The sequence below is a fragment of the Leptonotus elevatus genome, chromosome 21, assembly GCF_054856555.1.
Source record: "Leptonotus elevatus isolate MCC_2025b chromosome 21, RoL_Lele_1.0, whole genome shotgun sequence".
NCBI classification, from domain to species: domain Eukaryota; kingdom Metazoa; phylum Chordata; class Actinopteri; order Syngnathiformes; family Syngnathidae; genus Leptonotus; species Leptonotus elevatus.
In genome coordinates, this window is record NC_141259.1 from 8,613,820 (window position 1) to 8,626,815 (window position 12,996).

Genomic DNA, 12,996 nt, shown 5'->3' on the forward strand with positions numbered 1-12,996 from the left:
AGATACGTGATCACTCCCATTTAAATGAGCTTGAATGCCATTGGCTAATCTGAACACAGCCACATCCCAGTTTTAAGCGGGTGTGCGCACTTATGCAAGCACATTATTTCAGTTTGTACATGTGGTAGGTTAATAGCGGAAAAAGTTTTGCAATGATTTATCTTGGCCTCGTTTTTTACATCACAAAAAAACAGTCATCTGAACAAGGGTGTGTAGACTTTTTATATCCTCACCTCTACAGTGGGATTCAGCAGTGCGTTCATATTGCACGCACTAAGCGCATCCGTGATCTAATCTCCGGCGCGCTTGTTGCTCTCCTGGTCATCCCCGTGCGCTCTTTCTTCGCCCAGGAGGAGCGCGGCGGCGCGCTAGGCGGTAGCTGTGACGCTAATTACACAAGACAGCCTCCAACAATAGTGTTGGGCCAACAAAGGCTTCTGCTCCCTCTGCATGAGTTGTGTTTGTCTATTCACACTCACTCAAACTCAAACACACACTCTACCCGTCTGTTTGCACACACACACACACACCGCAAACGAACACGCCTCCCGTTGCCGCACGGCTGCCACTAGCTGTTACAGTTGGCGTCTAGCGGGGGAGACCCCCTTGGCACTGGTTGGAGTAATTCACTTATGGCCTTTTGTGATCCCGCAGGGCTTTGTTGGCCCCCCCAAGCCAATAGAGTCCAACTTCACTCAAGCGAGTTCAGTGTCTGTGGCACGAGAGGCCAGGCGGGGACAAAGCAAGTGTCATGCCTTTGATTCGGGCAACTAATGAGTTAACTGCGAGGATCCCCGAACGCATACGGCGGCGTCTCTATTCATGGTTCTCGACACATACAAGGGATTAGCATGGCTGGCCTGTTGTGATGGTTAACAGCTATTGTGTGGCTGATTACCGGGGGGAGTGGGCCGACACACATGCACAAGGGCGGGAGAGAGAGCCCGCATGCAACTAGCGTGCAATTTAGCATGAAATCATCGGGCAGATAATAGCTGAATCAGTGATGGGCAACTGGCAGCCGGTGGGCCACCTGTGGTCCCGATCGCACTCGGAGTGGTCCCTTAATTTGTTGAATTTTTTAAACAATGATGTTGTTGTTTTTTTTAGCAACTAGCGTGCAATTTAGCATTGACTTATTAAGCAGATAATAGCTGAATAAGTGGGTGCGCAACTGGTGGCCCATGGGCAGCATGTGTCCCCTGACCACACTCTGAGTGGCCCCTTGATTAATTTCCCCCCGCCTCCAAATTATTTCAAACAAATTATCTTTTTAGATATTTATTTATTTATTTATTTATCTATCACAAAGCCCACCCAAAAATTAACTACCAACTAGCGCGCAATTTAGCATCAAATCATTGTGCAGATAATAGCTGAATCAGCGATGGGCAACTGGTGGCCCGCGGGCGAAATGTGTCCCCTGACCACACTCTGAGTGGCCCCTTGATTAATTCCCCCCGCCTCCAAATGATTTAAAATATATATATTTTTAAATATGTAGTTATCTATTTTTTTATTTTTTTATTTATTTTTTTATTTTTCACAAAGCCCCCCCCAAATTTTTTTATTTAACTACCAACTAGCGCGCAATTTAGCATCAAATCATTGTGCAGATAATAGCGGAATCAGGGGTGGGCAACTGGTGGCCCACGGGTCGCATGTGGCCCCCTACCGCACTCTGAGTGGCCCCTTGATTAATTAAAAAAATATATATGTATATTTTAATCAAATGTGTGTGTTTTTTTAAACATTTATATATATATTTTTAACAAAGCCCAAAAAATCCAACTAGCAACTCTTAAAAAAAATAATTATGAGAAATAACGTTTTTTAAAACGTTTTTTGTTTTTAATTTTTTTTAACAAATCCAAAACAATTATTAAAAAAATAATAATAATAATAATTATTATTATTTTAAAAAATTCTGCAAAAAAGAAAATGTGCGGGTGCCAAACTGCGAATATGCATCGACTCTTGACGTTTGAAGTAATATCACCATTCAGCACGAAATGGCAGACATGGCTTAGCTGCGCTTACACCCGGTCTTTACACTGCCCTATACTACAACTTGAGTAGGCCCAATCATTTCTTTGCAGATTTGGAAAGGTATGCAAGACAAATAGTAGCTCAATAATATAAAACATTTGAGTGAGTTGAATTTTTATGGGGGAAAAAAAATCACAAAATGAGTTATTGCACTTAATGTTGGGTTCAGTTATGTGCCGCAATTTTTTTGCGAAAAAAAGCCCTTTGCACTAGAAAAAAAATCCCTCTAAAGTTATTTTGTTGTTGAGTCAAGATATTTAAACATGCATTGAGAAACGTAACATTAAAAATGAAATTAAGAGAACATATTTTGCCCGTGCAGTATCCAAATTACACTTTTGTCATGCATCTGGTTAGGAAGGCCCTATGTGCCCCCCCCCCCCCCCCTCGAGTAGCACCGGTAAAAAAATTGTGGCCCCCTCCAGCCAGCATATAAATTGCCCATCCCTGTATTGGGTTATTGATAGTATAGTGGTTAACAAACAGACTGCAGTTCACTGACAATAGGCCAATTGTCGCCTCTCAAACCACCTTACGACGACAGATAGTCCACAATTAACAATAAAAGCCTGTTTTTAAAGGCCTGGGGAGCATCCCGAGACCTCGCGTGAGGTTTTGTCAGAACACTTTAACGTTTACAGTGGAAACGTATAAAGCATCCATACAGCTACCTTTGTCTGCCCGACTTGTAGCACGGAATTACAGACATTGCATGCGGAGGAAAGAGGAAGGAGAAAAGCCCGAGTGCTGGCATTTAGCCTGATCACGCACTCTTCATGAAGCCCGTGAAGACAGAGAGGTGATTTTCTTTCACAGAGGTCAAAGAACCCCACCGGGGGGGGGGGGGGGGGGGGGTATAACAAGATGCTGGTCGTGATCAAAGAAATACGGAGAGACGTAAATGATTGGCTCGGCTAGGAATTCCCCAAAACAGTACGTAAGCATTTCTTCACATCTCGCCACATTGACGCTTGAGTTCAACCGATTCCTGGTGATTACTTGCTTGTTGAGCTCTGGGTGACTGGCTCCGGGATCGGGTCAAACAACAGGGGGCAAACGCAAGGGGCAGAGGTTTTGACCTTCGCTAGGTTTGAGTGTTCGCTTCAGAAAAGATGTGGTCAGACGTAACAAACGAGTCAATGAGCTGTGCAGGAACGTCGTCAACATGCACCCGCCCCCGCCACATTAGGACCATTTGCTCAAGCCAATGAGACCCGATACAATAACAATGTTGGGGTGTTTGTATTTGATGAAATAATGTTTAACTTGTTTTAAAAAGTGAGAACATTTATCAACCTGATTATATTCCCTCAAAGGAAAAGTCACACTTTAACTCATTCGCTGCCATTGACGGCTATAGACGTCAAAAAATAATTTTAACTATTTTTATTACTTTTTTTTTTTTTTTACTTTTATTAACAAGAGTATGAAAACCTAGGGAATTTTTTTTTTTACATTTTGAACAGATAGAAAATTTGTGATTAATCCCCTAATTTTTTATCTTTTAAATTAAAAATTAGGGGTGTCAGGTGATTATTATTTATTTTGTTATTAATCACATGACTTCACACGATTAATCACAAATTTTATATCTGTTCTAAATGTACAATAAAAAAAATTATAGGTTGTCTTACTCTTGTTAACAAAAGTATAAAAATACGTTAAACTAATAGAAATAGTTCAAATGGCAGTGAATGAGTTAAGCAGCAAAATCCACCTGTTTTTATCCATTTCAGGGGCGGCCATTTTGTTATTTGCCGTCAACTCAAGATAACATCACAGTTGCTCAGGGCTCAGGCAGCGACCAATCACGGCCCAGCTGTTTTCTGAGTTTGCTCATGTGACACACACATGCTGAGCCGTGATTGGTCGTTACCTGAGCCCTGAGCAACAGTGATGTCATTTTCAGTCGACAGCAAGTGACAAAATGGCCGCACCCTGAGATGGATAAAAACGAGTGAATTTTGCTGCCTTATTTCACAAACACGATATTAATCAGAATACCTTGCAATTCTATATTTTTGGGTCATTTTAGGAAACTAAATATACATTTCAAGTTTTAGGAAAGACATTTAGAGTATTTTTATTGTTGTTAAATGCCAAAATGAGTCAAATTTGACCCAAACCGTATGTACGTTTTTTGAACTAAATTGTTAGTGCTGTTCCACTTCAACTTGACAATGCAACGCTGTTGAAGGTCACGGAGAGTTTAGTACAAACAAAGTCCATCAATAACGTGACCGGATTTCACTTTTCCACCCGTAAGCAAAAACTCCTTTGAAGCATTCCTTTTTTTTTTTTAGCTTAACATTCAATTTTATAGAAAATATTGGCTATGGTTCAGATTAACCCGAATACTTTGGAGAAATCGTTTCACATCCATTCATTTAAAATCTCAACGTTTTGATCCATTTCCTCAAAACTGTCTGCTGTCTGTCGAATGACGCCATTGCCGGCGTGCGCCTGGCGTGCGGCCGTGGTCTCCGTCTGTGGCCTTTTCTCTTCCTCTTTCCGTGCACCTCAATCACGTATATGACTTGCACGCATTTGTAAATGTATTTGCGCTTCTAATCGTGTCTGTGTATCATCATTTCAACTGGTATGACAGCTATGATCGACAGTCGGGTCTTTAAACCGTGGGCTTGCAGACGCACGCATTTCTATATACACACCTCACCGCGGCAGGGATATATTTACACCTCGGGTATTTATTTGAGTGGCATCATCAGTTAGTGTTGACAGATGCACGGATAATTCATAGGAAAGCGTTTCGATCGGGTGCAAATATGAGCGATGTTTATGATCGGTTATGTGATATCGTGTATCGTCAAAATGCGTTCATGATCGACTTGGATAGCTTTCATTTTCAAATCACGGCATTTTTTAACTACACTTATCTGCCAAGTGATGACGGGTCAGTTTGGGAGCTACAGGCATAAGACAGCACATTATTCTTCAACCGTCAAGTTGGTATAATTTCATTTGACATTTTATTTCCTTAATTGATTTATGTTTTAGACTTTTCCAGTACTGTAACACCAGTTTAGGCCACATTGGTTGAAATGGTACATGGGTGTCAAATTAGCTTCTAAAGGGTCTTCTAAGTCTATAATGTACCAAATAGGGCTGCTCAATTATAATATATATATATAAATCATGATTATTTTGGTAATACCAGTAATTGAAATCACGATTATTCAAACTTTTTCAAAAACACTAATATATAAACATAAACAACATGCAATATTTATTGATTGACTTATTTGGTATGCTTGAAATTTTATTTATAAAAATGAATAAATTATAAAGAAATACACAAATAAATACAACAAAAACATCCAAATAAATTTGAATAAATAAATTAGAAGTAAAAAAATTAATAAATAAATAAAAGTGGCCCCTACATCTAGGGCTGCTTGATTATGGAGAAAAAAATATACTAATCATGATTATTTTTGGTAATAATTGAAATTGTGATTATTCACACTTTTTCAAAAACACTAATATATAAACTTAAACAAGATGCAATTATTGATTGACTTATTTGGTATGATTACAATTTAATTAAAAAATAAATTATAAAGAAATACAAAAATAAATCTAATTAAAACATAAAAAAATGTTGAATAAATAAATTAGAAGTAAAATAAATAAATTAATTAAAGTGGCCCTTACATCTAGGGCTGCTCGATTATGAAAAATATATTAATTGTGATTATTTTGGAAAACTATATATTTTTTGTTACAAAACAAAAAAACTTTTTTAAAAAAAAGTGAAATTTATACAAGGTGCAAATGTATAAATGCATTGTTTCCTTATATAAACAAACAATGCATTGACATGTACTTGCCATAGATCTCCCATTGTATGATTCATGCCACTACAGACACGCAATTAAGAACTTTTGTGGAATTTCCACAACATTTCATGCCTGGGGAATGTTTGATTAGAATCTCTAAAAATCGAAGAATCTCTGACAAGCCCAAGATCCTCGTCACAAGGCCTGCAGCAGTGCAGTCACATCAGAACGAGATTGAATTTCAGTTTTAATATAAAAATGAAATGCAGTGAGAAATAGTGAAACAAAACCGGCTCCCAAAAACGACATTCAAGTGGGGAGATGAAGACAATTGGGGCAGAAAGACAACGAAGAAGGGATAGTTAATCCCCAGAGTTAATATTTAACGAGCTCAACAATTAGAGCGAAGGCCGGGGCCTAAAACGCAATCGTCAAAACCCCCATCACTGTTACCTTGCCCGTCCTACTAAATACACAAATAAAAATGGCAACACAATTTATAGGAAAAGTTTTTAAAAGCACTTCTTGCATCATATCCTCAGTCCAAAGTCTCTCAAGTCCCCCCAGTGGCCATAAAACAGAAGTACATGAACATCAGTGAAATCAATTAGATTTATTTGACATATGTATGGAGAAATAATAAGGAATATTTGGTATAATGTGATTGTTGCTAAATATGTCACCCCTTTTGAATACATCTTAAGGTCATTGCAGGGAGGGAAGGAAAAAGGCGAGCACACTTTGCAGATTCATACCAAAACCAAAGGCCTCATTTCCACTCTAATTATTTTCATTAGTGGAGCATCAAACGACAAGTGAGCCGTTCAACTGCGGCGACTGATAAGATTTCTGACAGAAGTGGAGCAACCCGATAGAAATAAAACCCCTTGATGAGTGTTCAAAGTCAAGCTCCTGAAATGTAGCAAAACTGTTCCTGCCGTCACTTTTCAACAGCCATCGCCACACCTCTCCGCACTTTCACACGCTCGACTGAACCGTCATTTTCCGAGCCTTCGCTTTCCAACTGTCAACGCCTCTCCCCCAAGGCGGCGCTCGTCGCCTTTACCTCCTCGTGAGCTCTTATCCGGGAAAGGCACATTTAATAAGTCCGATGAGCACCTGCACTGCAACTTTGCGTGATGGCTAAGCTAAATGAGTGAAACAAGGTGAGCGGGTGTGGGTTTGTGTGAAAACTGGACGACTCCTGCCCAAGTGGATGATAGATAAATGCGAAACTCCAAACTTTTTGAAAGTGGATTTTACAGCAATAAGCGTGGGAAAACAGGTGAAATAACATTTCATTGCACCGGGCTACAAAACACAAAAGGGAGACATAATGTCTCATCATGTTAGTGTCAGTCCGATACTTGGTATAGAAATTACGCTCGCTTGTCTGATCTCCTGTCATGAGTGATACCGAATGAAATCGCAACACAGGAGGCCACACAGGAAATTAATATTAGTAGTATTAAACAAACCAGGCAACATTGCTTCTGTTCTATTCTCCTATCAAATATTTTTAGAATTGATCTTATTATTTTTGTTGTATTTTTTTTATTATTATTTATTTATGGATTTTTAGATTGGAATTTTTTTTAAACAATTGATCTTATTATTTTTGTTTTATTTTATAATTGTTATTTATTTATGATTTTTAGATTGGATTTTTTTAAACAATTGACCTTATTATTATTATTATTTGAATTGTTATTTATGGATTTTTAGATTGGATTTTTTTAAATCAATTGATCTTATTATTTCCGTTTCATTTTATATTTTGATTATTATTTATGTATGGATTTTTATATTGGATTTTTTTTTAACAATTGACCTTATTATTATTATTATTATTTTAATTATTATTTATTTATGGATTTTTAGATTGGATTTTTTAAACAATTGATCTTATTATTAGTAGTATTTTAATTGTTATTTATTTATGGATTTTTCAGATTGGATTTTTTTAAATCAATTAAGCAATATCACATGAGAGTGATTCATGTTCTACTCACCAACTTTTTTTTAAACAGATTCAATTATTGATGCAGTTATTTGTTTTTCAAAGTAAAAGCAGCTGTTTGCTAATGTGTTATTTCGATTCAAACATAAAAGATAGTAGTTAACCTGCTATATAAATGACTACAGAAATCAAAAAATAATTAGAGGATTTGGGCAATTTTAAGCTAAACAATGGCTCTCATTAATGATTACTTGATTATTAAAATAGTTATCGATAATTTTTGATAGCCGAATAATGTCGGATAATTGATTATTTTGATACCCCTGCTGTTCTTAACATCATCATAATTTAGTTGTAGAGATAGCGAAGAAACAAAATGAAGCTCGAAATCTTTAACAACCACTATAAAAAATTATATATATTTTGGCTACTCGTAACAAAAAAAAAATCAGTAGTCCTATTTTAGCCACACACACACACACACACACACAACAGGCGTCCTTGCAAATGTCATCTCCTTTACCTTGGAAGAAACTCTTGACACGGAGGTAGGAAACTGCCAGGCGCAGCACAGACAGTTTGTCCAGTTTGGAGATGACGTCCGGCGGGAACGGCAGCAGGCTGGCCAGCCGGTCCAGCTCGGCGTTCAGCCTGTCCCGGTGCCGCTTGGACGGGTTTGTTTTCTCATTAGCGGAGGACGGCTTCCTGGTGAGATGATCCGAGAGTATTTTAGTATTTCACCATCCCAACTTGTCACAAATGTTAGTTTCAAATCTGACGATCATAACATGACTTTTTTTTTTTAGTACCCTCCTGTTGTTTGAGAGGAACAACAATAAGGTCCCTGGGTCAATTTGACCCGAGACCTGTTTAGTCATCCAAACGTGTCAGAAATGTGTATAATCCAAATCCAATACTTTGTTTTAACCAGTGTGTTATGTCTATTTCTCAGGAACGGCAATAATGTTTCTGGGTCAAAATGACCCAGGAGTGTATTTAATTATTCAAAAGTGTCAAACTTTTTTGTGTGTGTAGAGTCTGTGAACACACACTTAATAACAAAGACATGACTTAATCTTTCAACCTGTGCGTTACGTTTGTTTCTCTGGATTAATAATAGCACCTTGGGTCAATTTGACCCGGGGTCATGTGTATGGGTTTTTCTTTTTTTTTTGTATGTGCAATCCTGCTTAACGATTAAAGTCAATACTTAATTTGCCCTCTTGTGATTCTTTTTTAAAAAAAAAAATGTTTACAGTTACAGCGATAATAATTCTGGGTCGTTTGGAGTTTTACTAAAAAAAAAAAAAAAAAAAAGATTTTTCTAAATCTCTATTTCAATCACAAACAATTTCAATCAATATTTCTTCTCACAGATCACGCTACAGAAATTTTGGAAAAACGCTTTAACAAAAATGTGTACAATTTGTTATTGAATATGTTGATCATACATCATTAGCCAAGCAGAAGTCTATATCGAAAAACTACTTTCAACATTTACTTTCAAATGGGTAAGTTTGGCCCACAACATAAAGGAGGGTTCATTTATAAAGCTTACACTGGAACTTAATTTTTTTTTTTTTTTAATGTATTTGCGTTGTTGCTGTTTTAGGCAGAGACACATGATCATCCCTGCAAATGTCCCTGCCTCAGAACTTTTCCTGCAGCCTTCTTTCGGTGCACCACACAAAACGGTTTTGTTCTTCCTCCAATGACAGCAAATGTCTTTACGGAAAGAAAAAAAAATGATTTAAACACGACAATATAGCTGTCCCTGAATGGTATGAATTATAGATGTGTATTCACTGGGACTTTTTGAGTTTCTTTTTCAACTCAACAACCCTTGACACGACACAGTTATTTGGCGCATTGTAAATGACTTTACTAGCTAACATTTCATTTATGTCATCCACTCAGAGTTGATGCATGCTTTTGATAAATGACATTTTGCTGCCTTCACTTTGAAAATTAACGGAATTAAATTGATGGAAATACACTCCACCGCAGGGTTTTGCTTAATTATTTAAACGCTGTAAAATGTGTATTTTTTTTTTTGTGTGGGTCATGTTTGATGACAACTTCTAAAAAAAATTGCCATGTTTAATAATGAAGCGAGCAGGCAAGATTTGGGTGGTGGGCGTGGGAGTCATATAGCTGTATATATTATAAACTGTCAACACAGAGCCTGCAGCTACAAAACAAAGTACATTCAAAGTCAAGAAAATACAAAATGACATACAGGCGACAAAAGTGATGTGATCTGTAAGTGCGAAGACATAATGCTGCGTATATAATGTCAAAATGTCAACATGCAACAACCTGCGTCCACGTTTTTTTGTTTTACAAAAATATAGAATATGACTCTTAACTGCTTTTGGACGGGCTTCCTCCGCTTCCTGCCCGCGTACATGCAGTCTCCAGGAGGGATCATGATCTTGCACTCCGTGGAGGTAACAGGTGCGCTGTGGAAGGAGACACACACAAACACACGCACACACACACAGACACACGGGGTGACTTTACAGCTTTACATGTATCTGTCTCCGAGTGTGTTTTGAGGCTCGCAGCATGGGAGAGAAAGTTGAGCTCAAACTACTTTTAAAGTAACTGCAGTTGTTTTACAGGAGAAAAGAGCTAATTGGTGCAAAAATAGAAAGTCTTGGCATGGCAAGACAAAAAACAGCATATTAATAACACAAAAGCTAGAAATAAGTGCAAAAACATACTCACCTAGACACGCGGTGGTTGTTAGTTAAGTCCAGTATAGTGTTGCAGTGGAGTCACATTTAGCACGAAAAAAAAGAGAGAGAGATGCGTGCCAAGTGGCAAGTGATAAATCCACGGGAAAACAAATCAACTCAATCGAAGAGCTCCGAGCTGATGTTTTCATCAGCTTTTGTAGTGCTCGCGACAGATGTTGCCTGTGTCTTTATACCCAATTGAGTCGCCTTCACTTCCTCGCCTTTCAGGTGGCGGATTCCTCTGAATGACATGCCGAGCTCTTCGCACGCAACTCCGCCTCGCAAACAGAGCGCGCGCACACACAGAGAGGGAGGCACACGCGCACACACAAACACACGCACAGACGCTCATAAGCATACAAGCTACACGAGGTTTGTGGTGCGTTCAGGTGTTGTCCGCTTGTTGGGAATATCAAAGCTCGTTGGTTTTGTTTCAAATTTGCGTCATACAGTAACTTCAATATGTACAATTTTACATGGAGATGGTTGCCTTTATGTTTAAAACAACTTTAAAGAACAGTGGGGAAACCTAACACAACAAGTCATCATTTATCTCCGCTTCTACATTTAGCTTCACGAAGGTTGTAAACGCGGGGGGGGGGCAAAAACAACAACAACAACAACCTTAAAACGATATATTTTTCTGTACATCTCTATTGTACAGGCGTGATCACAAATCACGCTCCCCCCCCCCTTTTTTTAAATCCTTTCAATCTAAATTAAGTTAGGTATTAACGGGATTCACGTGAAGCCGGCATCAGCCCAAACCGACCCCGGCGGAGCGCGCACGCGCACTCGCATTCGGAGCAGAGTTAGGGGAGGGGTCACACGCTAAGGGCAGCCCAGCCGCTAATATGCACATTCATACAGGGAACGTCTGCGGTCGTCGACGCGAGTTACGAGCCGGAAGATTCTCCTCCCGCTGCGAAACTGGTTTCACAAGGAAATTCAGTATGCTTGAGTGCGATACTTCGCCCAACTGGACTTACATTATCGAATTAATTTGATGGATGGGGGTTTTAAACGTCGACTGGCGGCGCTCTGGGACGTGTTTTAGTAAAATAAGTCAAATTCATTGAAGAAGGGTGGCTCGGGACGGAAGTTGGGTATTAGCCTTCAAAACAAGACATATTTGGAGAAAATAAAATACAGTAAATGATTTTGCTTGAAGAGCTGCAGGTTCGCCATTTAAAAAAAAATATATATTTTTGTTACGAGTACAACATACAGAATTTCCTATTGGTTGCACATAATGTTATACTGATTAATTTAGTGTGTAAAATTTACCGGAAATAAAGTATGTGTTCGCCTATCTTATGTGATTATTGACCACAAATAAATAAAAAAATGTCTGAGATGCTAAAAATCTTTCTCGTGAACTATTTAAAGATTTTTCCAGTTTTGTTTGCGCAACCTACAGTTGGAAAACAACTTGAAAAATTATGTATTAACATATTCGCACACCTATTTTTAAAACACTGAAAATAGTCTTAAAAGTCAACAGAGGAAGCATCTACTTCAATTAAAATGTAATTCTTCTCCATGGTCAATAGAGGGTATTTCCACTTCCTAAAAATCAAAGTTTCGTCATTCATATTTGCCATTGGAGCATGGTAAGCAATTAAACGCATCATTATTCCATGAAATTGCCCCCTTGCCCGAAAATGATTAATTATATTAGTAATCTGGAAATGTAGACCATTTAACAAAATTCAAGTGCTGAATATAGAATGAAACTAGTTTTACTAGAATAGAATGATTCAATCTAGTTAGTACATAAAAAAATAATGATAGTTTCAAATTTCAATAGGCCCAAAGTGGTCACGATAGAGAAAATGGTATTTGACATTAACATTATTGTTGATATATTTCAGAAGCTGGAGTTGAAAATGACTAAATCAAACCAAAATCCATACTTGGAAAGTTTCATTACATTTATTAGCACAGTTAATTTTTGTTATGTTTGTATTCCAACGCAATAAATCTTACCACCGAAATCCATCCAAATTCAAGAGGGGGGGAAAAAATATGCTGACAGTGTGCTGCTCTGCCCTCTGCTGTCCAAATCCATATTGTACGTATACTACACATACAGGACACATAATGTGTAAATTCAGTCTCTGGAGTGCCTGCCCACCCCTCAAGTGTGAAACTAAACTACCAAGTAAATATATCATCTGCTTATTCCTGAAAACATGTCTATGAACAAGCCCTTAAGTACATCAGAGAACTAGAAAGAGAAGATTATCTGGCAATGTGAGCACACTGTGGAAAGTGTAAGTGAATAACAGGGCCCTTATCAGAAAATATCTTTCATTAAAACTAGAGGGATGCTAAGTATCAATAACTCCTCTGGCATCGCCATCTCGATTAAGCCCCTCCAAAGCCACTCGCATCCGCCTTCGCACGCAACTGCGTGTGAGCGTGCGGGTGACAATGGAGCCAC

At 38.2% G+C, this 12,996-nt stretch overlaps 1 protein-coding gene across 2 annotated transcripts in view; it reads right to left on the bottom strand.

The window, feature by feature from the left end:
• The window catches only part of ahrra (aryl-hydrocarbon receptor repressor a), a 71,490-nt gene that overhangs the window by 56,609 nt on the left and 1,885 nt on the right, over positions 1-12,996 (bottom strand). The window contains exons 1-3 of one of the 2 annotated variants that reach the window (XM_086065778.1): positions 10,540-11,153; positions 10,179-10,271; positions 8,333-8,514 (exon numbers count right to left, since the gene is read on the bottom strand). In XM_086065778.1, coding sequence (XP_085921904.1) covers positions 8,333-8,514; positions 10,179-10,240 — 244 coding nt within the window. In that variant the 5' untranslated portion in view covers positions 10,241-10,271; positions 10,540-11,153. Of the gene's footprint in view, positions 1-8,332; positions 8,515-10,178; positions 10,272-10,539; positions 11,154-12,996 lie in introns of those variants that run through there. The other variant, XM_086065779.1, reaches the window with a different exon arrangement.